At 54.8% G+C, this 27,822-nt stretch overlaps 1 protein-coding gene across 2 annotated transcripts; it reads left to right on the top strand.

Moving 5' to 3' along the window:
• The first annotated feature begins 1,794 nt into the window (after positions 1–1,794).
• On the top strand, positions 1,795–27,571 carry SLC25A42 (solute carrier family 25 member 42). Of its 2 annotated transcripts, XM_055082465.1 has the most exons (9): positions 2,326–2,414; positions 15,298–15,412; positions 18,809–18,989; positions 19,924–20,029; positions 21,555–21,580; positions 22,285–22,451; positions 22,848–22,964; positions 23,457–23,608; positions 25,235–27,571. In XM_055082465.1, the coding sequence occupies exons 2-9, from the start codon at positions 15,375–15,377 to the stop codon at positions 25,540–25,542; spliced, it is 1,095 nt and encodes a 364-aa protein (XP_054938440.1). In that variant the 5' UTR covers positions 2,326–2,414; positions 15,298–15,374; the 3' UTR covers positions 25,543–27,571. The 2 variants fall into 2 exon arrangements, with proteins under 2 accessions (XP_007117018.2, XP_054938440.1); XM_007116956.4 differs by lacking the exon at positions 18,809–18,989 and having other exon boundaries at positions 1,795–2,414.
• Positions 27,572–27,822: the final 251 nt, after the last annotated feature.

The following is a 27,822-nucleotide window of genomic DNA, read 5'->3' as shown; positions in this document are numbered from 1 at the left end:
TGAGCAGAAGCCAGAGCCCAGCCAGCACCACTGGCACCATCAGGAGAGGCAGCCCAGTGCTGGGCCACTGCCTGACACTTGCCTCAGTTGGCACTGTCCCTGGGGGTACTGTGAGACCTTCCAGGAGCTTACTGCCTCCCTCACAGGACCTGGCAGGTGGGTGCTGCAGGTGGGGACTCCTCCAGTATAAATATCTCCCTCTTTGGGTGGCAAACCACACCCATAGTTGGTCTGTGTCTACATTCCATCGAGTGCTATTTACAGAGAGGGAAACAGAGGCCCCGAAAAGAACAGTTTATCCAACCAACACTCAGCAAGCACTTGCTGTAGACCAACATGTTTGTGGTTTGTTTCCGTTCATTTCGCTAATGCTCCCATCAACCCTGGGAGCTACTTGGAGAAACTGAGGCAGGGAGTTTGAGTCACTTGCTGAAGGTCCTGTGGCCAGCAAGTCAGGAAGAGCAGGGATTCAAACCCAGCCCCAGGCCCTTTCCAGCAAGAAACAGTGGTTGCACGAAGCTCAGTTTTCCCATCTGCAAAGTGGGCACCATCACCCCTATCTGGAAGTCAGGTCATGAGATGGTGTTTGAGAAGTGCCTGGCTCAGCAAAGACCTGACACCCAGTAGGTGTTCAGCACTGAGCTCCTCCTCTTCTCCAGAGGGCAGAATGGAGACCAGGGCCTGGAAGTTGCAGGGAAGCCAACCAAGTTGGAAGACATTTGAGAGGAGGCTCAGGTGGGAATATCCTGGAAATATCAGGAGGCAGATGGTAGCCCCAGGCTAGTGACTCCCACTTCTGAGCCCCCCATTGTTTCCTCACAGGGGCCCTTTGAGACGTTAGAGATTACGCACTTAGCAGGGGGCTTGCACAGCCCTGAAATGTGAGCCATTATTAGGGCCTAGCTCAGCCTTGCTCCCTCTCAGGATTCCCTGGTTCTGAACTTGATCTCCACCAACCCCAGCCCACACCTAGAGGAAATAAGAGCCAGTATCTGGGAACATATGTAATCCTCTCTGCCCTAGCACTTGGTGAGTCAGAGAACAGGGTGGGTTTGAGGGAGGTGCCAGTGACACAGCCAAGCACTGGACAGCAGCTGCCTCCCTATCTGCAAAGAATCCCATGACCCCGCACCTCACAGAAAAGCTGGGGCTCACAGGCCAGATGTGACCTGCAGAGGGTCAAAGGCTTTCACCGGAAGGTCAAGGTGAGGGCTGGAATATAAATTCTCCCAGGGGTGAAGCCCCAGAGAGGAAAGATGAAGGTGTAGGAATCATTGTCCCATGAGGAAACTGAGGCTCATAAGTGCCTTGCTCAAGGTTATGCAGTCAGACAGTGGCTGGACAAGTATTCAAACCCTAGTCACTCAGGGCCCCAGTGGCTGTGCTCTGACACCGCCTTACCCCTTACCCCAAGGGCAAGGAACTTGACCTCTCTGTGCTCTGATTTCTGTAAAGTGGGGCCAGTGGTCTCTTTGACCTCATGGGCTTGTGGTTAGGATTCGGTTAATTCACCAAAGGCTTAGCAGGGAGGTGGTCCCTACAGGGAGGTCATTTGATCCTGTGGAGGAGAAAGCTTGAACTCGGAGAAGTCAAACATTTCCAGAAAATCACAAAGTGCGTGAGTAGGATTCCACCTATTTCCACGTCTTCGCACTACCCGGAGCTGCAGCTGAGTGACCTCCAGCGAGTCTCTGCCGTCTCCGTATCATTTGCAGGGGAACAGCGGGTAGCGAGGAGATGAAGAATCATCCACGAGTCCTTCAGCCGTGATGGCCAAGCTCAGGGCCCAAGTTGGAGGTCCTGCTTCTGCGTTGGGTGGCCCGAGGGTCTGACTTCGCCACAGCCTCAGGGGACCCTGCGTGTGACCCCCGAGGCCACCTCCGGCCACCGCGCTCCTGGCCAAACTCTGCACCTCTTTTGCTCCAAGTCGTGTCCAGGGCGCACGGCCCCTACGATTGGCCGCCGGCCCTGCCCGTCTTTGGCATCACAGCCAATCTCCGTCGCTCTCCGGGCTACGCCCTCCGTTCCTCTTGCGCCAGTAGCGCCAGCTTCCTCGGAGCCCCGCCCTTACTCCACAGCGATTGGTCACCAGGGATGCCCGTCTTCTTCCAAAGCTCCAATCTTCGCCCGCTTCCAGGCCCTAGCCTCCCGGCACCTCGCGCCCAGGAGGACCACCCTGGGGACCTACTGTGTCTCCCGATAGCCCCGCCTCTACTCCTCAATGATTGGCTTCAGGAGCTGCCCGTCCGCTTCATGTCTGCCAGTCTCAGCTGTCTCCAGAGATGGTTGGCCAGCACGCAGCCAATTGGAGTACGGCGTGGACCCCTCCCGCGGCGCGCGCGGAGGGTGCGCGAGGCGGGGCTGTGGCGGCTGGAGGTGGCGGCGGCAGCGGCGGCAGCGACACGTCCCAGTCGGTGAGGGGGCACGCGGGGCGCGGGGCGGCGCAGGCGTCGAGGGGGCCCGCGCCCCTCGGGCCGACCTAGGGCGAGGCCCATTGCTGTCATGGGCCCGGGACGGGGGCGGACGAGGCGGGGCGTGACAGCAGCATCGCGGGGACTGGGAGAGGTTAGAGCCTACCCCCCCCGCCCCCAACACCGCTAGTCTGGTGCCCCCTTGGGGCTCCCACATCCGGATCGGAGCCTCTCTCCGTCATCCCACACATACCTGACACCACATCCATTCTCGTTGACATCTCCCCTCATACACGTGAGACCGTCCGCCTCGCTGACATCCCCCCACACCCCTGGGGCCGCGCCCCCAGGCGCCCCGCACAGTTGACTCTGCACCCCTACACGCACCTGACTCCGTGCCCGCACTTATATTCCCCCTCACACCCCTGACACCGCGCCCCTGCTCATGAACACCCACCGACACGTCGCTTGAGACTTACCCTCGATGACAGCCCCACACCACAGGGCGTCCTCTCACACACACACACACACACACACACACACCGGTCCCCGCGCCACCACACCTGGGCTTGCACCTCCACACCCAACACCTGAGCCTGTGACCCCAAACTCACCGTCCCCCACTCACATCTGTGCTTATTCCTATCCCCTCGCTGGCTTTTCTCACAGCCAAGTCTGGGCCCCTCTCACTGCCCCCCACCTTAAGTAATCTGGGTCAGTGCCCTCAGGTACTCTCTCCACACATGCACATGCCTGCCCAGTACCCCTCTGGCAGCCCCCTCTGACTTGAACACCCCCAGTCTGTGCTCCCACCCGTACTTTCTTCCACATGCACCTGTGTTTGTGCCCCCTCCGTAATCCAGGTTTTCCAACATTCACCCAAGCCTTGCTATCTCAGGATCGCTGCAACCTCCACCCCACCCGCCCAAGGAAAAGCGCACCCAGATGTTATCTTTTCACTTATGACGGTCTATAATGTGATTTCCGGGCTTTGAATAATCCCATGGGCCAGACAAAACCGGAATTATCTCCATTTTACCAGCAACAAACCTAAAGCGATTTGAATTGGGGTGGCATTGCCCACCCCTTCCTGAGCATTGCTGCTGACCCTTCTCTGCGGACCTCCCCCACTTTTGCCCATCTGTTGTGGTTTTCTCTGAGGGGTTGGCAGGGGAGGGGAGGGGAGGGGAGGGGAGGGGAGGGGACCCCCACCCTCCCTGCAGCGGTTCCTCAGGAGTCCTGTCTTTGACTGGGTCCGGAAGGGCTGAGCTGGAAGGGGCGGCCCCTGGTCACTTTCTGAACACGTGTCTCAGAGCCCTGGGGCTGGTGGAGACAGGGGCCCCGTTGCAGCTGGGCTTCAACACCTAGGGTGCCACCGGCCCAGCTGGTAGGGTCGCCTGGGGGTGGTGGTGGGGTTTGCTGGGCTTCCACCCTCTGGCCTAGCTCTTACAGACTGAGGCCCCTCACTGACCCGGGAGAGCTCCTGGGGCCTTAAAGCTGATAAACCGAGAGAGTAAGGCAACACTCTTCAGAGTGAGAGAGCTAATGTTTCAGCTGCTTAGACACAAACTGCAAAACTGGAGCCTGGCATGGTGCTGGGGATAAAGATTTTTCTGGAACTTTTCAAGTTCCCTGGAGGGTGATTTGCAAGTGTGCAGTGTGGAAAGAGGCTGGTGGCTTTACTGTTAAAAAAGCAATAACATGCCGTTTCCTGTAACGCTTGCATAGTACTTCTTATCCCTCTCCTGTCTCTCCCTGCAAAGATGGTGCTGGAATGTTCTGGAGGGTCTTGTCACCTTCGGCTTCAGTGGAAACTGAAGCCATTGGGCTTTTCTGTCCAAATTCAAAAGGAGTCATTTAAAATGTGTGTGTATGTATGTGTATGTATATGCATATATATATGTACATATATACACATGCACACATTTTATATATATGTATGTACATACATATATTATATATATATATACACACACACGTGCGAATATATGAATAAACCCTGACAAGGTCATTAACGTACATGGTAAAAAAAATAAATAAAATCAAACAGTACAAAAGGGCATAACAGTAAAAAACAGGCAGGTCTCCCCATGCTGGTTCCCCATCCCCCTTTGGAGGCCCTCATTGTTAATAGTTTCTCCTGTATGATAATGTTCCCTTCCAGAGATAGTCTATGGCTGTGGGGAAGATGTGCATATTCCCCCTCACCACCCCTTTTAATACCACTGGTAAATGTGTATCAAATTTTATCAAAAGGGTGAGTGATTTTAAAACAAGTCCCTTACTGATGGCTGTTTAAGTTGTTGCTGGTATTTTGCTTTTACAAACCGAACTGCAATGGATAGATAGAATTTTGCATGAGCAAATATGTAGTAAACGTGTGTGGGGCTCCAGCAGTGCACAGACGCGTGGAAACCTCTCTGTCTTCATGGAGTTTAACATCCAACTGCAGCAGCTTCCTAGGAGTGGCCAGGCCAAAGGGCATGTCCATTTAAATGGTTAATGTTCCTCTCTGGAGGCTGTGCTGTCATCAGTATTCTCTCAGCTGTGAAGTTGGAATGCGTTTCCTCCCCCAGCGGCCAGGACGGTTATTATCAAGTGTTCTGGTCTCTCCAGTCTTCCTATCTTGTCTCTGAGGTGTTCTGGCCCATGGGGGTGGTGATTAAACATTAGATTTCTGTTTCTCTTCCAGAGTCTAAAGCTCAGTCCAAGAAATATTTGAGTCCCTCCTCTGCAAAGCTCTGAAGGAAACCTTGGGGGTTGGGGTGGAGGGGAGGCGGTCCTTCTAGAGAAGGAGATGCAGGTGTCACCTGGAGTCCCAGGAGGGGAGGTCTGAGATGTTGGCTGTTGCTCTTTTTTTTTTTTTTTTTTTAAGCACCGGGATCCGGCAAAAGAATGAAGGTGTCAGATGAGATTGAGACAAGTCAGATGTTAAATCTATTTGAGAAGTTGTCTTGAGATTTTCTTGAGTTGTCGGTGATTTCCCACTATTGGTGCCAGGTGGAGGGCGTCATCAGACTGAGGGCAGGCCTTTTCCCATGTGTCATCCCGTTTTTTGGTTCTTCTCTTCTATTTTGGCAGTTAGACATTAGAGGAATATTGAGATGATCAGAGCTATTAGCTTGTTTGGGTTTTGCAAGCCAGCTCTTTTAAAAATGCATTGTATTTTTTATTTTAAGTGTGAAATACTTCTTAATAATAAAAGTATGAAATGTGTGCATGAAAAGAAAGACGGTAGAAAGAGTAACGAAACCACCACCCAGTTTAAGAAGTAGAATGTTCCCCCAGTGGCTCCTCCCTGGTCCCTGTGCTATTTTTAAAATATGCTTGTCAACATTTATTTTCTTCACTGAATACCTTTTGCTGCAGCTGAGTGCTTGGGTTCCAGGGTCTCAACAAAGATCAGGAGAAGCCAGGTTTTCTGTTGAAGTTCTGCCAGCTGGGCAGCCTGTAAGGTCCAGAGAGAGGTGCAGTGACCTCGGGGTCATGGGCAGGTCACTAGCCAAGGGACAGTACACACTTGGGGGGCTTGGTCTCAGACTCTTGCTGTATTAGTTTCCTGGGGTTTCCATAACAAATAACGCCAAGCTGGGTGGCTTAAAACAACAGAAGTTTATTCTGTCCCTGTTGTGGAGTTCAGAAGTCCAAAATCAAGGTGTTGGCTGGTGCTATAGACTGAATGCTTGTGTCTCCCCTAAAATTCGTATGTTGAACCTTAATCCCCAGTGTGATGGTATTAGGAGGTGTGGTTTTGGGAGATGATTCGGTTATGAGGGTGGAGCCCTCATGAATGGGATTAATGGCTTTATAAAGGAGGCCCAAGAGAACCCCCTTGCTCCTTGTGCTATGTGAGGACACAGAGAGGCCACCATCTGTGAATCAGGAAGAGCATTCTGAACAGAGACCAAAGCTGCTGGCACCTTGACCTTAGACTTCCCAGCCTCCAGAACCGTGAGAAATATATTTCTATTGTTTATAAGCCACCCAGCCTGTGGTGTTTTTGTTTTGTTTTTTTTGTGGTACGCGGGCCTCTCACTGTTGTGGCCTCTCCCGCTGCGGAGCACAGGCTCTGGACACGCAGGCCCAGCGGCCATGGCTCACGGGACCAGCCGCTCCGCGGCATGTGGGATCTTCCCGGACCGGGGCACGAACCCGCATCCCCTGCATCGGCGGGCGGACTCTCAACCACTGCGCCACCAGGGAAGCCCCAGCCTGTGGTGTTTTGTCACAGCAGCCAGAACTGACTAAGACAGCATGGCTGGCTCCTGAAGGAGAATCTTTCCCTATTTCTGGTGGCTGCCAGAGGCAGTCCTTGAGTTCCTTGGCTTGTTGGCCACATCACCCTAATCTCCACCTCCATCTTCACATGGCCTTCTTCCCTGTGTGTGTGTGTGTGTGTGTGTGTGTGAGACCTCTTATAAGGACACCCATCATTGGATTTAGGGTCCACCAAATCCAATATGATCTCATCTTTTTATTTATTTATTTATTTTTATTTTAATTTTTATTTTTTTTTCAGGAGTGTATTTTAAAATTAACTACCCTGACTATAAAGGGAAAAAGTAAACCTTATCACAGCTACATTTGCAATTTCAGATGTAGCCACTGGAAGGGCTGTTGGATTAATGTTTTTAACTGATGACCTATTTTAAAGTGTCCTGTGCTTCAAACCTGTAAAATTAGGATACCCTAGATCCTAAATAAGACCTACAAAGGATCATTGGTCTTATATACCTTGGGGATTATTTAGAATATTTATTCCCAGATGTTGGATGTGTGTGTGTGTGTGTGTGTGTGTGAGACCTCTTATAAGGACACCCATCATTGGATTTAGGGTCCACCAAATCCAATATGATCTCATCTTTTTATTTATTTATTTATTTATTTTTTTTTTTTTTTATTTTTTTGCGGTACGCGGGCCTCAGTGCTGTGGCCTCTCCCGTTGCGGAGCACAGGCTCCGGACGCACAGGCTCAGCCGCCATGGCTCACGGGCCCAGCCGCTCCGCGGCATGTGGGATCTTCCCGGACCGGGGCACGAACCCGTGTCCCCTGCATCGGCAGGTGGACTCTCAACCACTGCGCCACCAGGGAAGCCCCTATTTATTTATTTATTTAGGCTACACAGGGTCTTAGTTGCAGCACATGGGATCTTTGTTGCGGCATGCAGGATCTTTTAGCTGTGGCATGCAGGGTCTTTTAGTTGCGGCATGTGGGATCTAATTCCCTGACCAGGGATCGAACGTGGGCCCCCTGCATTGGGAGCACGGAGTCTTAGCCATTGGACCACTAGGGAAGTCGCCAAGGTGATCTCATCTTGATAGCCTTAACTAATTATACCTGAAAGACCCTATTCCAAATAAAGTCACTTCCTGAGGTCCTGGGTGGACATGAACTTCGGAAGACCTCATGTAACCCCTATAGCTGTGAAGCCAGCATTCTTGTCAGGGCATTATTGAAGAAGGTGCTTGTCCAGCAGCCTCTGCTATTTCAGACAAGACAAGGCCAGCAGGGTCGGGGCACACTTCTCAGCCCCTCCAGATGGCCCATATGCCCAGCCCCTGTGGGCTCCCTCACTCACCTGCCTTCCTGCTGGAAGATGGGGGCATCTGCTCAGAGATAGCAAGCACCCAGGCAAGTGAACATTATGTCTTCATTTTGCTCTCTGCCACCCTTTGGCACATGCTTACCAGGCTGTGAGCTTGGTCCTAGATCCATCCCAGTTTTACAGAAAGGTGACCGAGGCTTTAGGGGACCTTTGCCCGAAGATACATAGGGAGAACGTGGGGAAGCTAGGACAGACCTAGATTGTTCTGAATCCAGATCCCTGTCCTCCTTCAAACAACTCACCCATAGCACCGTGCTTCCAGCCACTGTAAGACACCGACGTTTTATACGGCATCCTGGAATGCCAGCACCAGCACGGCCTCTAGGATTGGAACGAACTTGAAGCCTTACAATACTATTTTTCTACAATCTGTAAATATCTGTGTGCCAGGGTGAGGGACAGGAGTGAAGGAGGCAGAAACACTGGCTCAGAAGGGTACAGAACATGGGTGTGGTTCAGACCTTCCCCAAGTGATTGGGGCGCTGTAATTGATTGGTCCTGAGCAGAGGCTGGGGGTGCTAATTCAGGGGGCCGGGAAGGCTTCCGGAGACCTGAAAGCCAGCAAGGAGTTAGCTAGGTGACGAAGCATTAAGAGCAGAGGCAACTAACAAGCCTGGATTTTGTGGGACACGAGAAGGCCGAGGGGCTGGAGAACACGAGAGGGTCCTAAGAGGGCATTGGGTTGAAGGACCTGGTCCGTGGTGCTGGTGAGAGTTGTAGAAGAGGGCATCACATCGAGGCCAGGCCGCTGTGGGCAAGCCATGATAGTAGACCCAAGCTTAGAACCTCTGACCGCCTGTGCCTCCCCGACTGTGAGATGAGGACCAGAATGGGAGACCTACCTTGTCAGTGGTTTTGGAACTTACAAGATGAAATGTGCCAGGGACTTCCCTTGTGGTCCAGTGGTTAAGACTCCACACTTCCACTGCAGGGGGCACGGGTTCGATCCCTGGTCGGGGAACTAAGATCCTGCATCGCATGCTGTGCAGAGCAGGGTAAAAAAACAAAAACAGAACAAGAGGGACTTCCCCAGTGGAGCAGTGGTTAAGAATCCGCCTGCCAATGCAGGGGACACAGGTTCGAGCCCCGGTCCAGGAAGATCCCACATGTCGCGGAGCAACTAAGCCCGTGCACCACAACTACTGAGCCTGTGCGCTAGAGCCCGCGAGCTACAACTACTGAGCCCTCGTGCCACAACTACTGAAGCCCACACGCCTAGAGCCCGTGCTTTGCAACGAGAAGCCACCGCAATGAGAAACCTGCGCACTGCAGCGAAAAGCAGCCCCCACTCGCCTCAACTAGAGAAAGCCCACGCCGCAACGAAGACCCAACGCAGCCAAAAAATAATAGTAATAAATAAATAAAAATAATTTTTAAAAAAATTCGGTATTACTGGCAACAACAGAAGGGACGAGGTACAATAGAAACAAAAGAATGTGAAGAAACCATCTGGCCCAGTTGCCTGCCTTGATGCAGAGCCCAGGCCTCTGGCCCTGGAGAGACGGAGGCAGCAGGGGCCGCAGGGGCTGGAGGAAGTCGGGAGGGAGGGGGCTCCGGCCTCAGAGTTTCGAGAGCCAGCTGAGGCCACCCGCCATATACTCTGGGCCTCACCCTCAGCCACGTGGGCTGTTGGTCACCATCTGACCAATGATGGACTCCAGACAACACCCAAAAGAGCCCATGTTCTTGGGCACAGATAAGGGGGCCTGACCTGGGGGGCTGGGCACGGAGAAGTCCCAGGCACCGCGACCCCACACTGGTGGCAGGGGGAGCCTGGCACCAGTCCTGAGTATGGATGCTGTGTGCATGGTGGGGACCCCAGTTCAGTAAGGGAGGCCTCTCGGGGCAGGTTGGGCGCTAAATTCAGAACCTTGTGGCAGTTTGGGGGAAGGAAGCCAGTAGGGGGCGTGGCGGGGGTGGGGGGGCCTGAGTGCGGGGGGAGGGGCTCTGACCTGGGAAGGGCACAGCGGGGGTTGGGTCAGCCACACGTGGGTTGTGTCCTCTGTTATTCTTGAAGAGGTGAGTGGGGGGAGGCAAAATGCAAACTGCTGGAAAGTATGTAGATCCACAGTCAGGCTCCCTCCATGCCCTTGTCTCCTCCCCTGTATGGAGAGTCCCCATCACTGTTTTTTGGGGGGTTTTATGTTTGGCTGCGTTGGGTCTTCGTTGCTGCGTGCAGGCTTTCTCTAGCTGCGGCGAGGCGAGCGATTCTTTATTAAAATTTAAAGGACAGTTTAGGGTACTGTTACTAGTTATCTAATAGTTCATCTAAGTCACTTAATTCATCCCCATAACAAGAGATGAAAAATACTTTATGCTATTTATCAGGTCTGTTCTTGGTCACTTTTTTTTTTAATGTAGAAGATATAGCTCTTTTTTTCTATAAATTTACTAATTTATTTTCTTTTTTGGCTGCGTTGGGTCTTCATTGCTGCATGTGGGCTCTAGAGTGCAGGCTCAGTAGTTGTGGCGCACGGGTTTATTTGCTCTGTGGCATGTGGGATCTTCCCGGACCAGGGCTCGAACCCGTGTCCCCTGCATTGGCAGGCAGATTCTTAACGACTGAGCCACCAGGGAAGCCCCCCCATCACTGTTGACAGCACTCTTTAAACACCTAGTCTGCTTCCAGTCTTTGCATCTGGACAGCCTCCCACCTGGGTTCAGGTAGGTTCACTCATTAGTGACAGGCTGGGTGGCATCCTCCTGTGAGGGCTTAGGTCACACATTCTCCCTGTCCCCCTCTCCTTGCTCCCCCATAGCTTCCCATCCAGACCTTCGTACCTTCACTGGGACCAGCACCTGGCTGTGGCCTTACTGACCCACGAGGCTTCATGCTCACCTGTCTGGGGGCACAGCACACATTCCAAGGCGTCTGCCAAATCACCTGCAGAGAGATGCTCCCCACAACCTGCCTCAGTCTCATCTACCAGTTGCATTACTGTCCCCACACATGCCAACAGCCCCCCACCAAAGGTTAAACCCACTTTTCTCATTATGAGTGCAGTCTGGTACCTGTTATGTTTTTAAGTTATTTTTTTTCCTTCCCAGTGATCCGGCTGTTTCTTTGCCTTTGTCTTGAGTTTTTTTTGTTTTTGTTTATGAAAGGGCAAATAGCTCTTTACTTCCTAGGAAAATAGCCTTTGGCCTAAGAGGCAAAAACTTGAGACCTCCCCCCACCCCACCCCGCCACTGCCCTAGGACAGGAATCTCCTTCTCTCTGCCCTGCAATCCTGGGGAGCTTCCTGGAGGCACCGGGCCCTGGCGGAAGCAGCTTGCAGACTCTGGCTGCCCCTTCTGCTTGGGGTTGGGGGGCCTGAGGCACCCCAGCTTCTCCTCCAAAAAGGATCTTAGTTTCCTTTGGCCGCTGTAACAAATCACCACAAACTGTCTTGAGACAACAGAAGTTTATTCTCTCACAGTTCTGGAGGTCAGAAATCCCAGATTAATCCTCCTGTAGAGCCACTCCTAAGGCTCTAGGGGAAGATTCTTCCTTGTCTCTTCCAGCTTTTATGCTCCGTGTGTTGCTTGGCTTGGGGCTTGTGTGTATCATTCCAATTTCTTCCACTGTCTAAACACGGCCTCCCTGCCTGTGTCTGTTTTTCTGTCTCTTATCAGATCACTTGTCATTGTTGTTAGGACCTACCCTCATCCAGGGTAGGGATCTCTAGATCTTTACCTTAATTACATCTGTGAAGGCTTTTTTCAAATAATGCCACATTCACAGATTCCAGGGAGACATGTTTTGGAGGGGGGCCACCATTCAGCCCCCTGCAGGTGCCTTCCCGTGACTCAGCCTTGGCGCTCTGTCACCTGCAGTGACACGCTCTTGTAGGTCTGCACTGGTTTGTGTGGTGCCTTTGTTTCTGTTTGCGTCCACCACACCGAGGCCCTGTCTGAGCCGTCTGCAGAGCTCCCAGGGCAGGCCCTGGGCCCAGGGGTTGAAGAATGCTTCAGAGGGCAACACGAGCAGCCTGGGCCTGAGCCTGCACCGCCTGCCTGGGGAAACTCTGTTTCCTCCTAGGGAGCTTGGAGCAGGAGTCAGAGGGAGGGAGGGAGGCGAGTGCTCAGACTCTAGACTGTATGAGGCCGGGACTAAAGGGCTGGATCCTTTCTCAGGAGGGCAGTTTTGCAGAACGTGTCCACATTCACCACGCCTGACCCAGCCCTAAGAAAGGCCGCACCGGGACTTCCCTGGCAGTCCAGTGGTTAGGACTCCGCACTTCCACTGCAGGGGGCACAGGGGGCACGGGTTCGATCCCCGGTCGGGGAACTAAGATCCCACACGCTGCAAAGCGCAGCCAGAAGAAACAAAGAAAGGCTGCACCATCTGCATCCGGGTGCCCAGGTGTGAGGACAGTCCCTCGGGGTCCATAGTGTTGGGGGTGTCACTGAGCAGCCGCCGGACGCACAGAGGGCGATAGAGTCACAGTGTCCTCCACAGACTGACACCCCAGCCACTGGCTGGAAAAGATCCCTAAGGCCTAGTTTCTCTTTGTTTGTTTGTTTGTCTGTGAGCAGTTTTAGGTTTATAGAAAAATTGCAAAAGTAATTCAGAGTTCCCCTCCACCGCACACACCCAGTTTCCCGTATTAATAACATCTTCCTTTGGTATGGTACATTTGTCACAACTGATGTACAAATACTGATACATTATTATTAACTGAAGTCCATTGTTTATTCACATTTCCTTAGTGTTTCCCTAATATGCTTTTTCTGTCCCAGGATCCTCACATTACTTTTAGTCGTCACATCTCTTTAGGCTTCTCTGGGCTAAGATAGTTTCTCAGACTTTCTTGGTTTCAATGACCTTGACGGTTTTGATGAGAACTGGTCAGGTGTTCTATGGCCCTTGGCCCTTGGTTGGGATTTGTCTGGTGTTTTTCTCATGGTTGGACTGGGCTTTGGAGAGGAGAACCACAGAAGGGAAGTGCCTTTCTCATCACACACGTGTCCAGGGCACGTGCCGTCAGTGTGACTTATCACTGTGGTGTTGACCTTGGTCACGTGGCTGAGGTGGTGTCCGTCAGGTGTCCTCACTGTAAAGTTACTCCCTTCCCCCCTTTCTGTGCTGTGCCCTTTGGAAGGAAGTTGCCGCGTGGCCCACACCTAAGGGGTCGTGCTTACGCTTCCCTTCCTCCAGCACTGAGCATCTGTGTAACTTATTTGGGATTCTTCTGCCTGGGAGATTTGTCTCTTCTCCCCCATTTATTTATTTATTCAATCATTTATTTATATCCATGTGGACTCTTGGCTATTTATTTTACACTTTGGGTTACAATCCATCACTTCTGGGACTTCCCTGGTGGTCCAGTGGTTAAGACTCCGTGCTTCCACTGCAGGGGGCACGGGTTCGATCCCTGGTTGGGGAACTGAGATCCCTCATGCCTTGGTGCAGCCAAGAAAAAAAAAAAACAACCCAACACTGCTTTATTGATTTTGTTGCTCACAGTGTTCCTGCTTTGGCCACTAGGAGCTCTTTGATTTGCCTTTGTGTCCCATTTTCACAGTCCCATTGACTTTGGTTCCTGCCTGACACCTCAGGGTGGTCCAGGCTCATCGTTGAGTTTCTGGCCCCGTCTTAGAAGCAGCTGTTCATCCCCGAGCCAGGGACCATTTTAGGTAGGAAACAGCGGCAGAGGCCACTTGGAACAGAATCCTGCTTGTGCTTCCTAGGATGTTCCGTACCAGCGGGTACCTGGGAGGACCTGGAGGGCAGGAGGGGCTTCCAGAGCTGTCTCAGGGGGGCATCTGCCTCATTTGCATCATTTTACAGGAAAGCATATTGATTCATTGGGTGATTTTAAAGCAAGGGATACCTCCAAGCATACCGGTGCCCAGTGGCATCTCCGTGACACCAGTCCTTCATCCTTTTTTCCTCCTGGTCCCCTCCCTGTGGTTGGCTGAGCTTTGAGTGCACCTGCAGTAGGAGGTTAAAGGTAGGTTTGTTATCCGAAAACTGGCTTCATGTCTTGGTGGGTGTCAAGCAAATAGACACAACTAAGTCAAAGATGGGGAGAAGGAAGGATGTATTACTTGAGGTTGTTAGGGTGGACCCCGATCCAATAGGACTGGTGTCCTTACAAGAGGAAAAAACATTCTTTCATAAGAAGAAATTTGGACACGAGCCTGTGTTACCTGAAAACTGGGTTCATCTCTTGGTGAGTGGCAAGCCAATAGACACAACCAAGCCAAAGATGGGGGAGGGAGAAGGAAGGATTTATTATGACTTTCAGGAAGTAAGGGGAACACCGGGGACCTTTCCCAAAGCAGTGTCTCCCCGAACAGCAACACTGGGGAAGTTTTAAGCTCAGGGTACATGCATATTCATGAAGGGGCTTGAACAGAGGAGAATTCAGCATAGAATTGGGGCAAAGGTCCACAGAGTCCAAGCTTTAGTTGACTGAAGTCAAGAGGGTCAACATCATTCCACCCTCCCCCTGGGTGGGGGCCTTAGTTCGCAAAGAACTCAAAGATATATTTATTTATTATGTCTATCCCTTGAGGAGGAACTAGGACTCTGCTTTATCACTGCACTACTGTCTGACTGCCTTTTCTCTGTTCCTGAATTCCTTTGTTCCCTTCAGATCATTAATTACCGAGACCTGTTCAAGGGCAAGCATTGCTGCCAGGCTTAGCTCACAAAATGGCTTAGGCCAAAATGGCCTCTCTTATGTCAAGAGAGCCATTCCTGGTTCTCTTTCTCTGGGGACCCCCTAACTTATCTGCTTACAGGTTTCCATGGAGGAATCCTCAAGTATTAGGACACTTTACTATAGCTTGTCCGCAAAGGGCAGGCAGCCACACAGTAGGACAAAGATTAATTTTCTAAAAGTATTTCTGTGGACGGAGTCTTAGGTCCAGGCTGGCATAAGCCCAGAGGGCATTGGGCTCCAGGGCAGGTGGAGCCCTCCAGCCTCCACACCCTACACCCTGCCATGCCCCTGCCTCCTGCTGTGTGACCTCGCTGTCAGCTTAACCTCTCTGAGCCAATCTGGGCGGTTGGTACTAGGGTAGAAAACAGAGGACTCAGAGGCCCATTTGTGAGGATGAAATAAAAGAGCTGATCAGAAGAGCTTTTGTAAATGATTAAGCAATCAGATCAGGGGACTGTGGCGTCCAGATGCAGGTTCGGGTGTCTTTGTCCTGCAGAGAGACAGAAGCCAGGTTAGGAGAAGTGTGCCACTGGGGCAGTGCTGGCATTGGGCCACTTGAGGATGAGTCAGAGGCCCCAGGCTGGTGGAGGAGGCCAGATTCTCACCTCGTCCCTTCTTGCTCCCCAGGACTGAGTCTCCCACCATCCTGAGCAGGCCTGGAATGGGTAATGGTGTGAAGGAAGGCGTGGTGCGTTTGCGTGAGGATGCTGAGCCCGTCCTGCCCGCTCATGTGTCTTCAAAGGCAAGTACCCTGGCCCCCCCCATTGGGCATTCTCACCAGTCCCTCTTCTGTACTCGCACCCCATTACAAATCACCCCCTAACACGCTGAGGGCGAGGCCGGGGGGTGAGGGGGTGATGCAGGCCGCCTCCTATTCCATTTTTATAGCCCCATTTGTGCTGTGGATCCAGCTGCCCTACCACTTGGCAAGAAGCCAAAACCTCTCCCAAATTTGGCTGGGATGTTGAAGGTGTCCTTGAGCCCCTTTTCTCACTCAGATTTGCCAACACAGAAGAATTAGCCAAAGGTGGGGTGGGCTGCAGGGGAACTCCTCGCTCCAGGGAGGAGTTTACCCTCAGCTCTGAAATTCATCTCCGATTATGCCCTTCAACTGAAGACAAAAGCCTTATTCCCTCATAAAGAAATTGGATCAGGGACTTCCCTGGTGGCATGGTGGTGAAGACTCCGTGCGCTCCCAATGCAGGGGACCCAGGTTCGATCCCTGTTCAGGGAACTAGGTCCCACGTGCATGCTGCAACTAAGAGTTCACATGCCACAACTAAGGAGCCCATGTGCTGCAACTAAGGAGCCCATGAGCTGCACCTGTGGGAGCCTACCCACTGCAACTAAGACACGGCATGACCAAATAAATAAATAAGTAAATATTTAAGAAAAAGTAAAAAGAAAAGAAATTGGATCAGCCCCGCGCTTGTTCACCATAGAAACTGGTAGAAGTTCTCCCAGCTGAACCTAGGGCATGGACTAACCCACCTTTACTGCCAGGCTGGCTCAGGCACTCGCAGGCAGTTCTCAAAGTCCATGGGCTCAAAGCCTGAAGCAGCATCATCCTCTGGCCCTCCTGACCTTTCCCCAAATTCCAAGTCTCCCTGTGGAACGCCAGGCGGGCAGGAGGACTGATTCTCGGGGCCACCGTCACCATGCTGGGGGCAGGGGGGGCAAGCCCCAGAGCAGGCACCCATCCCTCACAGTTTAGTGAACTTCGCGGCAGAGTGTGAGGGAGATGTGGCTTTCCCTCCACTGGCCCGATGGATCCCACCAAGCGGACATGCCCAGCAAAGGCCCCCGTGCCTGGCGTGCACTGGGACACACACAGCGCCGGTTTTCCTCTGCACTGGCTGGCACAACCCACGTCAGTCTTGGCCTGCTTGGCCAGCCCAGTGCAGGGAGCTCACTCTGCAAGGTCCCATTTCTTTAGATGTCCCAGGCATCTTCTCGTGATGTTCACCGCTGGTGTGGCTCCCATCTGTGGATCGCCTGTTTCCTCTCCGTCGGGCTGCCTGCCTCCTTTTTCATTTGCAGGATCTCTCCATATGATGGGTATGGAGACTTTGACCATTCAGTGATGCCTATGCCAACCAAGCTCTTTAAAGAATAAGCCAGCTGTGGTCATTTAAGAGTCAGTTGGGGGGGCTTCCCTGGTGGCGCAGTGGTTAAGAATCCACCTGCCAGTGCAGGGGACACGGGTTCAAGCCCTGGGCCGGGAAGATCCCACATGCTGCAGATCAACTAAGCCTGTGTGCCACAACTACTGAGCGCACATACCTAGAGCCCGTGCTCTGCAACAGGGGAAGCCACCGCAGTGAGAAGCCCGTGCACTGCAATGAAGAGTAGCCCCCGCTCGCTGCAATGAGCGAAAGCCTGTGCGCAGCAACAAAGATCCAACGCAGCCAAAAAAATAAAATTAAAAAAAAAAAAAAAAAAAAAAAAAAAAGGTCAGTGGGGACTTCCCCGGTGGCGCAGTGGTTAAGAATCCACCTGCCAATGCAGGGGACACGGGTTCGAGCCCTGGTCCAGAAAGATCCCACATGCCACGGAGCAACTAAGCCCGTGCTCCACAACTACTGAGCCCACGTGCCACAGCTACTGAAGCCTAGGGCCCGTGCTCCGCAACAAGAGAAGCCACCACAGTGAGAAGCACGCGCACCACAATGAAGAGTAGCCCCCGCTCTCATCAACTAGAGAAAGCCCGCGCACAGCAGTGAAGACCCAACGCAGCCGTAAATAAATAAATAAATAAATAAGCTATGTGCTGCCCCGATGCCTCTTTAAAAAAAAAAAAAAAAAAAAAGTCAGTGGGAGCGTCTGCCGAAGGCAGCAGCAGCCTCCTCCACTAAGCGTGTGAAGTGGGCTCACAGCATGTCCCTGGAGTGCCACATTGAGAGCTAGGGTTTAAGGATGTGTGTTCCCCATGTGCAGAGCTGGCTTTGCGATTGTAAGAACCACAGGTCGCACAGGAAGTAACCTGGTGAAGGAGGTGGAAGGGATGCATCGGCTCCACTTCTGGTGCCCACAGAGCACATGGACTCCCCGTAGGGCATTCCCTCTGTTCACGGTGGCTCCAGGCCAGCTGTCACCACACTGATTCACAGAGAGGAAACTGAGGGAGAGGGCCTCGGAGCTGGTGCCAGGAACACCACTGAGCCTTCTGGCATCAGATGTCCACACCCCTCAAAGCCAGTGGGACCAAAGGACGAGAACCTGCTGTGTGACCCAGAAAAGGCAGGGGTCCCCAGTGACAGGCCTCTGTGAAGCAAGAAGATGGAACCCCATGGTGAAGCTCGGCCTCAGAAACTGAGAGGGGAAAACACTGCTGCGGGACTCTGTTCTTTTAGGGAGAGGTCAGCTGGGCTGGTGAAGGGAGCACCGAGCCCAGACTCAGGCCAGGAGTATGGACAGACCCAGCCCTTCCCCCTGAGCCACCCGCTGAGCTGAGCAAACTTGGGGCATAGCCCTGGACTCCACCATGCCCACTCGGACCCAGGCTACCAGTTGTACCCCCCAAATGTCCCTTCATCCCTCCCCTCTCGCAGCCTCCGCTGGTCCCATCCTCTGCCATCTCCATCCTGGGTTTCATAGGAGCTGCCTCTTCTCTGGTTCCAGTTAAAATAGCCTGTTCACCTTCCACACTTCTCCATTTCTCTTTAGGCAAAGACCAGCCTCCTTGTCAGGCCTCCACACTCTGTGGGGTCCAGCCCCACCCACCTTTCGTCTCTTCTCCCTTCCCTGTGCCTGTCCCTTTCCCTGTGTCAGCCACCCTGCCATCCTTGTGGTCCCCCAGGGCCCTCCTCTCCTTCTCACTGGGGCCTATGAGTGTTGCATTCCTCCCCCTCTAAGAGTGTCACACGCGCGCGCACGCGCACACACACACACACACACACACACACACACAAGCCCTGCAGTTAGGTGTACCTCATCCTTCAACCTCGGTCCCTTACCCCTCACCCCGCATTCTCCTGGAACCCCGAGCCCCCTCCTCATAGCCCCTCCCAGATTTGTGATTCTTCACACATTTGTCTGAAGAGTTAGTTCATGTCTGGCTACCCCCGTGGACTGGCAGCCCCGTGAGGGGAGTGGTGAAGGCTTGTACATACCCCTACCCTGCTGCATGTGTCTCCAGGCCCCTGAGGGCGCCTGGTCCGAGTGGACTTCACAGATTCCTGGGATCACTGAGCTACCTGCTTCTCACCATCCTTGCGCACTGCAGAGTGAGGGCATGTGGGGCATGTCCAGAAGAGCACTTCCAGAAAGTTCTGTGGCTGAGTCAGCAGAGGGGATGGAGACTCCAACCCGATGAGCAGGTGGCTTCCTGTGAGACAACTCAGGGCTCCCTGGGCCTCTAGGGAAGGAGGGCTGTTGGAGCCGGGGCTTGGGGAGCCGCAGGAAGACTTGGGAAAGCACTGGCTCTGAGGCTGGGGAAGCGCTGGCTCTGAGGCTGGGGAAGCGCAGGCTCTGAGGCTGGGGAAGCGCAGGCTCTGAGGCTGGGGAAGCGCTGGCTCTGAGGCTGGGGAAGCGCTGGCTCTGAGGCTGGGGAAGCGCTGGCTCTGAGGCTGGGGAAGCGCTGGCTTTGAGGCTGGGGAAGCGCTGGCTCTGAGGCTGGGGAAGCGCTGGCTCTGAGGCTGGCCACGGGAATGCACAGTGCTGGTCAGCCACATCTGTCACCATCGCCCTTGCCTTGGCTGGATGAAGCGCCACAGATGTCAGCCAGCCCCTGAAGTCCTGATAGAAAGTTGTGGAAAGGAGACATGCTGAACAGTCAGGGTCTGCTTGCCTAATATGCTCCACCCACTCCCCAGACCACCAGGAACCTTTACCCTGAAACACTGCAACGGGAGAATCCCTCACACACAGGTGGCGGGTGGAACCAAGGCTTGAAAGTAGGACAGGTCAGGGGTGACACTTCCGTTTGGAGTTCGTCCCATCGTAGGCCATCTCCGAGAACTTCGAACCTCGTGGGACAGCCCAGCCAGTGCATGACCTCTCATGTGATTGGTCCCTGTGGCCCAGGAGGTTTTCACTGTGTCCCACCAGGCTTTCTGGCTGCTGGACCCACCACGGCTCAGCCCGTGCCCAGCATGCTCAGGGCCTAGCAGGGCTGTGTCACTCTGGCCACTGTGTGTCTGTCAGCCCTGGACCAGGGCGAGAAGGAAGACGCTCAGGAAACCTTCCCGAGCAGAACGGACACCTCCTCTCCCTCTCTGATGACAGACCGCGTGTTTGTGTGTTTTTTTGCAGAGTGATCACAGGCAAGTTCTTAGCTCCCTCCTGTCAGGGGCCCTGGCTGGCGCTCTTGCCAAAACGGCGGTAGCTCCCCTGGACCGAACCAAAATAATCTTCCAAGGTAAACGCTGCCTGTCCATCTATCCCATGTGATAGAGAAGCTGCCAAGCAATCCTCCTCCTCCACGGCCCCCCAAACTGCTCTGCAAAGTGGTTTTTAAAATGCCTTTGTAGAATCCACTTAGAAAGTCTGTTAGTGTTTAGGACTGGCGTCACAAAGTACCACAAACCAGGCAGCTTAGAACAACAGGAATTTATTCTCCCACTTTCTGGAGGCCAAAAGTCCAAATTCAAGGTGTCTCTAGGATTGGTTCCTGCTGGGGCCCTGAGGGTGGACCTTTCCTTGCCTCTTCCAGCTTCTGGTGGCTCCAGGCATCCTTGGCTTGTGGCCGCTTCCCCCCAGTCTCTGCCTTCCCCTCTGTGTCTGGGTCCTCTCCTCTTATAAGGACCCATGTCACTGGATTAGGGCCCACCCTCCTCTAGTATGACCTCAGTTTAATTATATCTGCAAAGACTCTGATTCCAGTTAAGGTCATGTTCACAGGTGTGGGGGGTGAGGACATGGATATATCTCTGGGGGGGGACACAGTTCAAGAATCCATCTCCCTCCCTTCTTAGGGTTGAGCAGGCACAGGGTCCCCTGAAGATGAGGCCTTTCTGTCCTGCAGATGGTGGCCAGTGCCTGAAGGGTGCTGGGAAGGAGGACGGTCACAACCTGGGACCCCCGCCCCTCAGCTGTTTGGGAGGAAAGGACTGCAGACTTGTGCCAGGCCCCTCCCACTTGCTCAAAAGCTGACATGGGAAAGGACGAGCATGAAGCCGAGCACACTACACACACACACACACACGCGCGCGCGCGCGCGCGCGCACCCAGGCAGCTGTGTTGTTCCTGGAACAGATGCTCAGTGTAGCGCCCTACAGGGAGCTGGGTGTAACTCCGAAGGCAGGTGGTGTGCATACGGCTGGGAGCACAAGGCTATCCTGGGAACGCAGCCGAGGCTTGGGAAGCGGGGGATGGGGGGTGAGCCAGGCAGCCCTGGAGAGCGGGAGAGTGGGCACTAGGGCTGCCTGGGCCAGGCCGTGGAGAAGAGAGGGCAGGCCGCAGATGTCAGACACGCCCGTGGCCTTGTCCTGCAGGAGCCAGAGCCCCTTGGCTGACCCCTGCATGGCTGGTGGCTGGGATGCCTCCCCCAAAGGGGTCTGGCAGAACTGGGGTCCAGCAGGGGTGGGGACTGCTGGGTGTCAACCCCGGACGGGTGCGTCCTCCCACAGGCCCCTACAGAGAGCCTCACTGTCCTGGGGGTCAGGTGGCAGCTGGGCTCCCCTTCCTGGGGAGAAGCCGGTGTGCAGAGGGGCCTGGATGTGGGCCGGGGGCGGTAAGGAGGCTCCTGGGAGGAGGCTGACTCTGCTGCGGAGGCCCCCACCTCAGCCCTTGTAGGGGTCCGGGTGGAGGGGCATTCCCAGGGGAGGCTCTCACTCCCCATGCTCAGACCAGACCCCTGCGGAGGGGGTCATGCAGACTTGGGGGGAGGGTCCCATCCTTCATGTCTCACACTCTCTGTTGTGTTTTGTTTTGTTTTTTTCCAGTGTCCTCAAAAAGATTTTCTGCCAAGGTGAGCCACTAGGTCAAGGAGCCCCGGCTCTAGGACCTTCACCTCCGCCCTGTTGGGCTGGCAGCGGCAGAGGAGGAGGGTGGTAGAGGTTGGGGAAACGTTTTTCAAGGTGCTTTTTCCCATTGGTTCTCCCCCACCCCCGCCCCAGGCCAGCTCCAGGGCCGCCAGGTGACCAAGGCCTCCCCTGCCAGGCACCAGGGCCAAGGCCACCCGTCTGCACCCTGAGCTCTGCCTGGACGCAGCCCACCCTGGGAATTGACGGGAGACCCCCCTATCCTTGGGGTAGCGGTGAGGGGACTTGACCGCCTAAACTCACAGTTGTCATATTTGATTTATTTTTAAACACGGAGCAGGTGTTACCTTCTTAATAAAGGAAAAGAATATTTTTTAAAGCTAGACTACCAGACGCCAACAAAACACCCTCTGTGGGGCTCTGAGCCTGCTTTGCAAGCCTGGTTCTCCCTGGCTCGCTTTCCAGTTCCCAGGGCCTTTCCAGTTCCCAGGGCCGGAGGACTGGGGCTGGGCGTGCGGGGGTCCTAGCGCAGAGCCCAGAGAATGTGGGGGAGGGGGACGATGGCTCCCCCCAGGCGCAGGGCTGGGCCACGTAAGGTGGGCAGGGAGGTCCAGCGCTCTGCCAGCAAAGGCACTGCTCAGGCGGAGGCGGAGGGCACTGACATTGCCCCTTTCCCCTGCCCTCCCCCCAGGAGGCCTTCCGGGTCCTCTACTTCACCTACCTCAACGAAGGCTTCCTCAGCCTGTGGCGCGGAAACTCGGCCACCATGGTGCGCGTGGTGCCCTACGCCGCCATCCAGTTCAGCGCGCACGAGGAGTACAAGCGCCTACTGGGCAGCTACTACGGCTTCCGCGGAGAGTGAGCCCTCCCTCCCGCCCCTCCCCCAAAAAACCCCTCTCAGCGCGATTACATCACCCTGTTCTCCTGTCTTCCACCTGCTCACCGTTTCAGAACTTCTCTTGTTTATCCGGTCTCCCCTCAGAACCTAAGTCCCAGGACGGCCACTGATCCTACCTGTGCCCCAGAGCGGGTAGGGAAGGTGCTCGTTGTTCATTCATTCGTACGAGGAGGGGGAAAGGCAAGGCAGCCAGGGGAACTTCAAAATGGCATCCACCCAGAGGCTCTCCCCGGCGCCGCCCGCTTCAACTCGGCTGGCTTCCTTGCAGCCGGTGCCCGTTCCTCCATCCCTCCCCCCACCCAGACCTGTGGGCACCCGGGGCGTTGGCGTCAGACCTTCTCCCCACCCTCTTTCAGAGCCCTGCCCCCTTGGCCCCGCCTCCTCGCTGGTGCACTGGCTGGAACGACGGCCGCTTCGCTGACCTACCCCCTGGACCTGGTCAGGGCACGGATGGCCGTGACCCCAAAGGAAATGTGAGTCCTACCACGCACGGCGACGTTTTCGCCAGCAGCGGGGGCTCCGTGTCTAGTGGGGTCCACGGGTGGGCTCCCTCCATTGGGCCCCTGGGGTTTGGGTCTGGGCCTCCACATCCAGCTGCAGACAGAGCTGGGCTGAGGCTCTGCTATCTCTACCTCCCCCCGTACCGCAGGGCGGGCCAGGTATGCGGCTCCACAGCTGTTCCAGAAAGGCCGTAATTGGGTCTCTTAGCTTGGGGATCAGTTTCTGCTTCCATCAAACCCTAAGTGTTCATGTGGAGTCAGACGCAGCCAAGCGCTGAGCACGGCGGAGTGATCCCAGTGGTGAAGGCGGCGTATGGCCTTGGGCGTGCATGACCCCCTCGAATGCCAGAACTTCTGTGAGGTTCTGTCGGTCAGCATCCAGGCCTGTCCCCGCTGACGTGGGAAGAGGCGAGAATTAGTGAACTGAGGCCTCCCCCGCGCCCCACCTCCCGCTCTGTCCTGCAGGTATAGCAACATCTTTCATGTCTTCATCCGCATCTCGCGAGAAGAGGGGCTGAAGACCCTCTACCACGGATTCATTCCCACCGTGCTGGGGGTCATTCCCTACGCCGGCCTGAGCTTCTTCACCTACGAGACACTCAAGAGCCTGCACAGAGGTCAGGAGTGTGGAGCCAGGGCAGCACCTCCTCAGGTCACACAGAGCTGGAGGCGGGTGGAGGCAGAGAGACACTAAGACACCCCTGGGAGGGGCAGGCCGGGGGCCCAGGGTCTGGATCAGGAGAAGACACATATCAAGCCAGCCCTGGGGAAGCTGGACTCCTGACCTTTAATGCCTCATTTTGAGAGCAACCTTGTGAGGTCCAGAGTGTCACCCAGAGGGCTGGAGGCCCCTGGTGCGCACACACGCCTATGGGTAAAACCTAGACGGAGGGGAAGTGCTCTCGTGTGTCTTGGTAATTTTGAGAAACTAGAAAAGTACAAAGAACATTCTAACCCCACCCATACCTGCCGCCCCCCGGTCCGATCAGTCATTACCAAACTGCCTTATTTGCTCCAGGATGTTTTTTGTTAAAGAAGGAAAATGGTCCAGGTAAAGCTGAGATCCCTTGTCCAGAACCCCCAGCCCCACTCCCCTGAGCCTCCTTATTAGGGGTGGGGCTCCACCCCTCACCTCCGTTGGAAACCCTTCTACCTGCGCTTTTGTGTAGCAGGAACAAGCCTTGTGCTGTTTCCTGGTTATGAGAAGTGAGTGAGCGGTCACCTCCTGCACTTCCGGGTAGTGCAGCTCTGACCCATCCTTTTAGCAGTGGGGTGGGGGGGTTCCCCGTTGGGGTGCCGTGAGGCCATTTGTGGGTTTTCTGTGATCAGCTGACATAAAGAGCTCCTCTCCTTGTGTGGGTGTGAGACCCCGTTTTTTTTGGTTTTACTCTCCACCCTCTGCTCTTCCAGTGACTGCTCTTGCCCTGGTGCCCTGCCCCCTTCCCACCCCTAGTGGTGCTGGCAGGTTCCTTAATGTTTTGCCAATCTGCTGGGTGAATAGGGCATCTCCCTGTTTTTAATTCCTAGTTTCCAATTTACAGCACATTTTTAAAGAACCCCTGTTGATCCCTTGCTGCCCCTTCCTCCCTCCAGCCCACCTGTCCTCACAGCACCCAGGGGAGGGCGCCTGTCGGGCAGGCTGGGCCGTGGAGAGGGTTCCGGACATGAGTGATGTTTTCTTTTTTTTTTTTTTTTTCCAGTTGTTTTTTTTTTAACATCTTTATTGGAGTATTATTGCTTTACAATTGTGTGTTAGTTTCTGCTGTATAACAAAGTGAATCAGCGATATGTGTACACACATCCCCATATCCCCTCCCTCTTGCGTCTCCCTCCCACCCCTCTAGGTGGACACACAGCACCGAGCTGATCTCCCTGTGCTATGCGGCTGCTTCCCACTGAGTGATGTTTTCTTTCTTTACTAGACCAGAAACAAGAGCGACTGGGTGTGAGCTCGTTCTTGGTCTTAGGACTTGGTTATATGATTCTTTGTGCTTTTCTGTCTTGTAAAAATCTTTTCTCTCTCAAATTTGATTAAAAACGAGGGACCAGTAGGTGAGGAAGTAGGGAAGCCATGGCCTGGGTGGGAAGGCCCAGGAGAGCCCGTCAGGTCCAGAAATGCAGCTGTGACACTGCCGGCGCACGTGAGCGCGGGGCACAGGGGTGCACGGGTGGGTGCCAGTGCGCCGTTGGGTGTGCGCCCCTTCCCATCGCCCTCACGGCCCCTCCCACCCCTCCCCCTGCAGAGTACAGCGGCCGCCCGCAGCCCTACCCCTTTGAGCGCATGATCTTCGGGGCCTGCGCGGGCCTCATCGGGCAGTCGGCCTCCTACCCGCTGGACGTGGTGCGGCGGCGCATGCAGACAGCCGGCGTCACGGGCCACCAGCGCACCTCCATCGCGCGCACGATGCGCACCATCATGCGGGAGGAGGGCGTGGTGCGCGGCCTCTACAAAGGCCTGAGCATGAACTGGCTCAAGGGTCCCATCGCTGTGGGCATCAGCTTCACCACCTTTGACCTCATGCAGATCCTGCTGCGGCACCTGCAGAGCTAGGGGCCAGTGGGGTCGGCCGCTCTCGAGCTTCAGTTCGCGGTGGACCGCTGACCCCTTCTGTTTCTGAGCCCAGCGAGCAAGGGTGCGCCGGTTCCACCCAGGAGGTGCGCGGATGCGCCTCGTGGAACAAGCTGGGGGGGCCTGGGCTCAGTGCGCACAGGTCTGAGGGGAAAGCCAGTGGCCCTCGAAGTGCATTGTTGGGACCGGGGGGCGGGGGCCGGAGCTCCCATGCTCTCCTCTTCCCACCTCAGCAGGGCTGGGGCTGCCCCGGGAGGTATTACCATGAACGCCCTGAGTGACGAGGGATCAGCACTGCTTCCTGGTGCGCTCTGTGTCCTTGGACAGGCCCCTGGTTCTAGTGACCTGGTCCCCCCTGGGCTCAGAGCCAGACCCCGCCTGCCCCTTGTTCTGAGTCTATATCCGTTCAGAGTCTATGTCCTCTGGCGGGGGGAGCCCCAGAGAGTGTGGGGCTGAGGCCTGGCCTCCTGCCCTGTCCCCATGAGACCAGCCTCCTGCTCAGCTGTGGCTACAAATGCAGCCTCTCGCCCTGCCCCGCCTTTCCTGCCTTCACCACTTCCCAGGTAACACGACTCCTTGTCCGTCCCCAGTCTACAGCTTGGGCACAGCCTTCTCCTAAGAGTGTTACCCCCGATCCCAGACTCTATCCCGGGCCCCTGGGATTGGGTCTTCCCCTCTGTTGCGCCACCCCCCCCCCCCGCCCCAGTTTGTAATGTTCTCAGGAGGGTCACGCCTCCTCCCAGCAACAGGGTTTGAGGAATTGCCATGGGTTTGGGTCTGAGCACCAGCCTGAAGCATCTGCCTGGGTTGCCAGGAAGCTCTCATCCCCGCCCCACTGGCTACACTAATGGAGGCTGGGCCTCAGGCCCTGACCCTCTCTGCCCATAGGCATGGGGGCTTGTGGGGGGGACCCATGACATCTGGCACATCCCCGGCTCCCCACCTGAGCAGTTACTTGGCTGGGACATGGGGCAATTTAAGGCCCTTGGGGTTGTCTGATTTCCCGTGAATGGAGTACATGGAGGCAGCTGGCCGCCTTGATTCTCCCAAAGTGAGAGCCTGAGACAGCATCTGGCCTGGGGGCAGGAAGCTTGGAAGAGTCAGGGTACCCCAGAGAGCTGATCTCACAGAGGAGGCCCCACAGGGCCCACCGGGAATCACAGGGACTTGGAAGCACCTGTTTCCTAATGACATTTGGAGTTTGATTTTTTTGGGTTTTGTTTTGCAATTTGGCTGGCCCTGGGTCTAGACACAGTAAACCCTGACCAGTCCAATCTGGTTCAAGGACCAGGACCACCAGAGGGTCGCTTTTCACAGTGGGCTCAGCAGCCATGAGGTTTGAAAGGGTCTGAGAGCGGATCTTTGCTGCCACACATGCATTTCCAGTTGTGATTTTCATTTCCTCCCTTCATTCTGTCCTGTTTCTGTTTTTCTTGCCTTAGTCCCGTGGGTGTGAAGACCCCTCTTTCTGTCCTTCCTGCATGTTTCCACCAGCCAGCCCCAGTCTTGTCCCCAGACTCTCATTCCCGGGGGCCCAAGCAGCCTGTGATGGCTGTCCTGTTGGGTAAGCGTCCGACCCACCTTCTCTCCCAGCCTTACCCAGTGCTCAGGAGAGGCAGGGGCGTCCTGCACAGGGAGACAGGATGGGAACGTGAGGGCCCCCAGGCGAGAACAGCAGGCGGGTGAGACCAAATGGATGCTTAGGCAGCACCCTCCTCTGAGCTGCAGGCTGGGCAGGAGCGGGGAGGGTCCCCCAGGGTTGCCGGCCCCAGTGTGCCTCCCCAAGGTGGCTCCCAGCCAAGCGAGCCTCGGCAGCACCGCCCCCCCCCCCCCCCCCAGCCCTGCACACAGTCGGACCTGCACCCTCTGCAGTCACCCCTCTCACTGATTGCCTGGCCTGATTTGGAGTTACATTTTGACGCCATGAAGACACTTTGTTTATATATAATGTTTATATATTTTAAAGATTTGTGACAAGAGAGTATATTTAATAAAAATTAAAATGACTTTTTCTCCTGTCCATGTCTCTTCTTCGGCTCTGACCCTCACCCCCCATGAACCAAAAACAGGGTTGAAGTTATTTCGACAGATTTTTTAAATCAATTTATTTATTTATTTATTTTTGGCTGTGTTGGGTCTTCATGGCTTCGCGTGGGCTTTCCCTAGTTGCAGCGAGCGGGGGCTACTCTTCGTTGCGGTGCGCGGGCTCTAGGCGCGTGGGCTTCAGTAGTTGCAGCACGCAGGCTCAGTAGTTGTGGCACA

The sequence above is a fragment of the Physeter macrocephalus genome, unplaced genomic scaffold (genome assembly GCF_002837175.3).
Source record: "Physeter macrocephalus isolate SW-GA unplaced genomic scaffold, ASM283717v5 random_132, whole genome shotgun sequence".
Classification (NCBI taxonomy): Eukaryota; Metazoa; Chordata; class Mammalia; order Artiodactyla; family Physeteridae; genus Physeter; species Physeter macrocephalus.
The sequence above is the reverse complement of the archived record's forward strand: the minus strand, read 5'-3'. Positions and strand labels throughout refer to the sequence as shown.

Excerpts from the sequence above, each read along its gene's own strand:
- SLC25A42 (XM_007116956.4), top strand. The coding sequence starts at position 2,095 with ATGCCCGTCTTCTTCCAAAGCTCCAATCTTCGCCCGCTTCCAGGCCCT. Across the intron at positions 21,581-22,284 it reads CAAAAAGATTTTCTGCCAAG|GAGGCCTTCCGGGTCCTCTA; the intron begins GTGAGCCACTAG and ends CCCTCCCCCCAG. Across the intron at positions 22,452-22,847 it reads TACTACGGCTTCCGCGGAGA|AGCCCTGCCCCCTTGGCCCC; the intron begins GTGAGCCCTCCC and ends ACCCTCTTTCAG.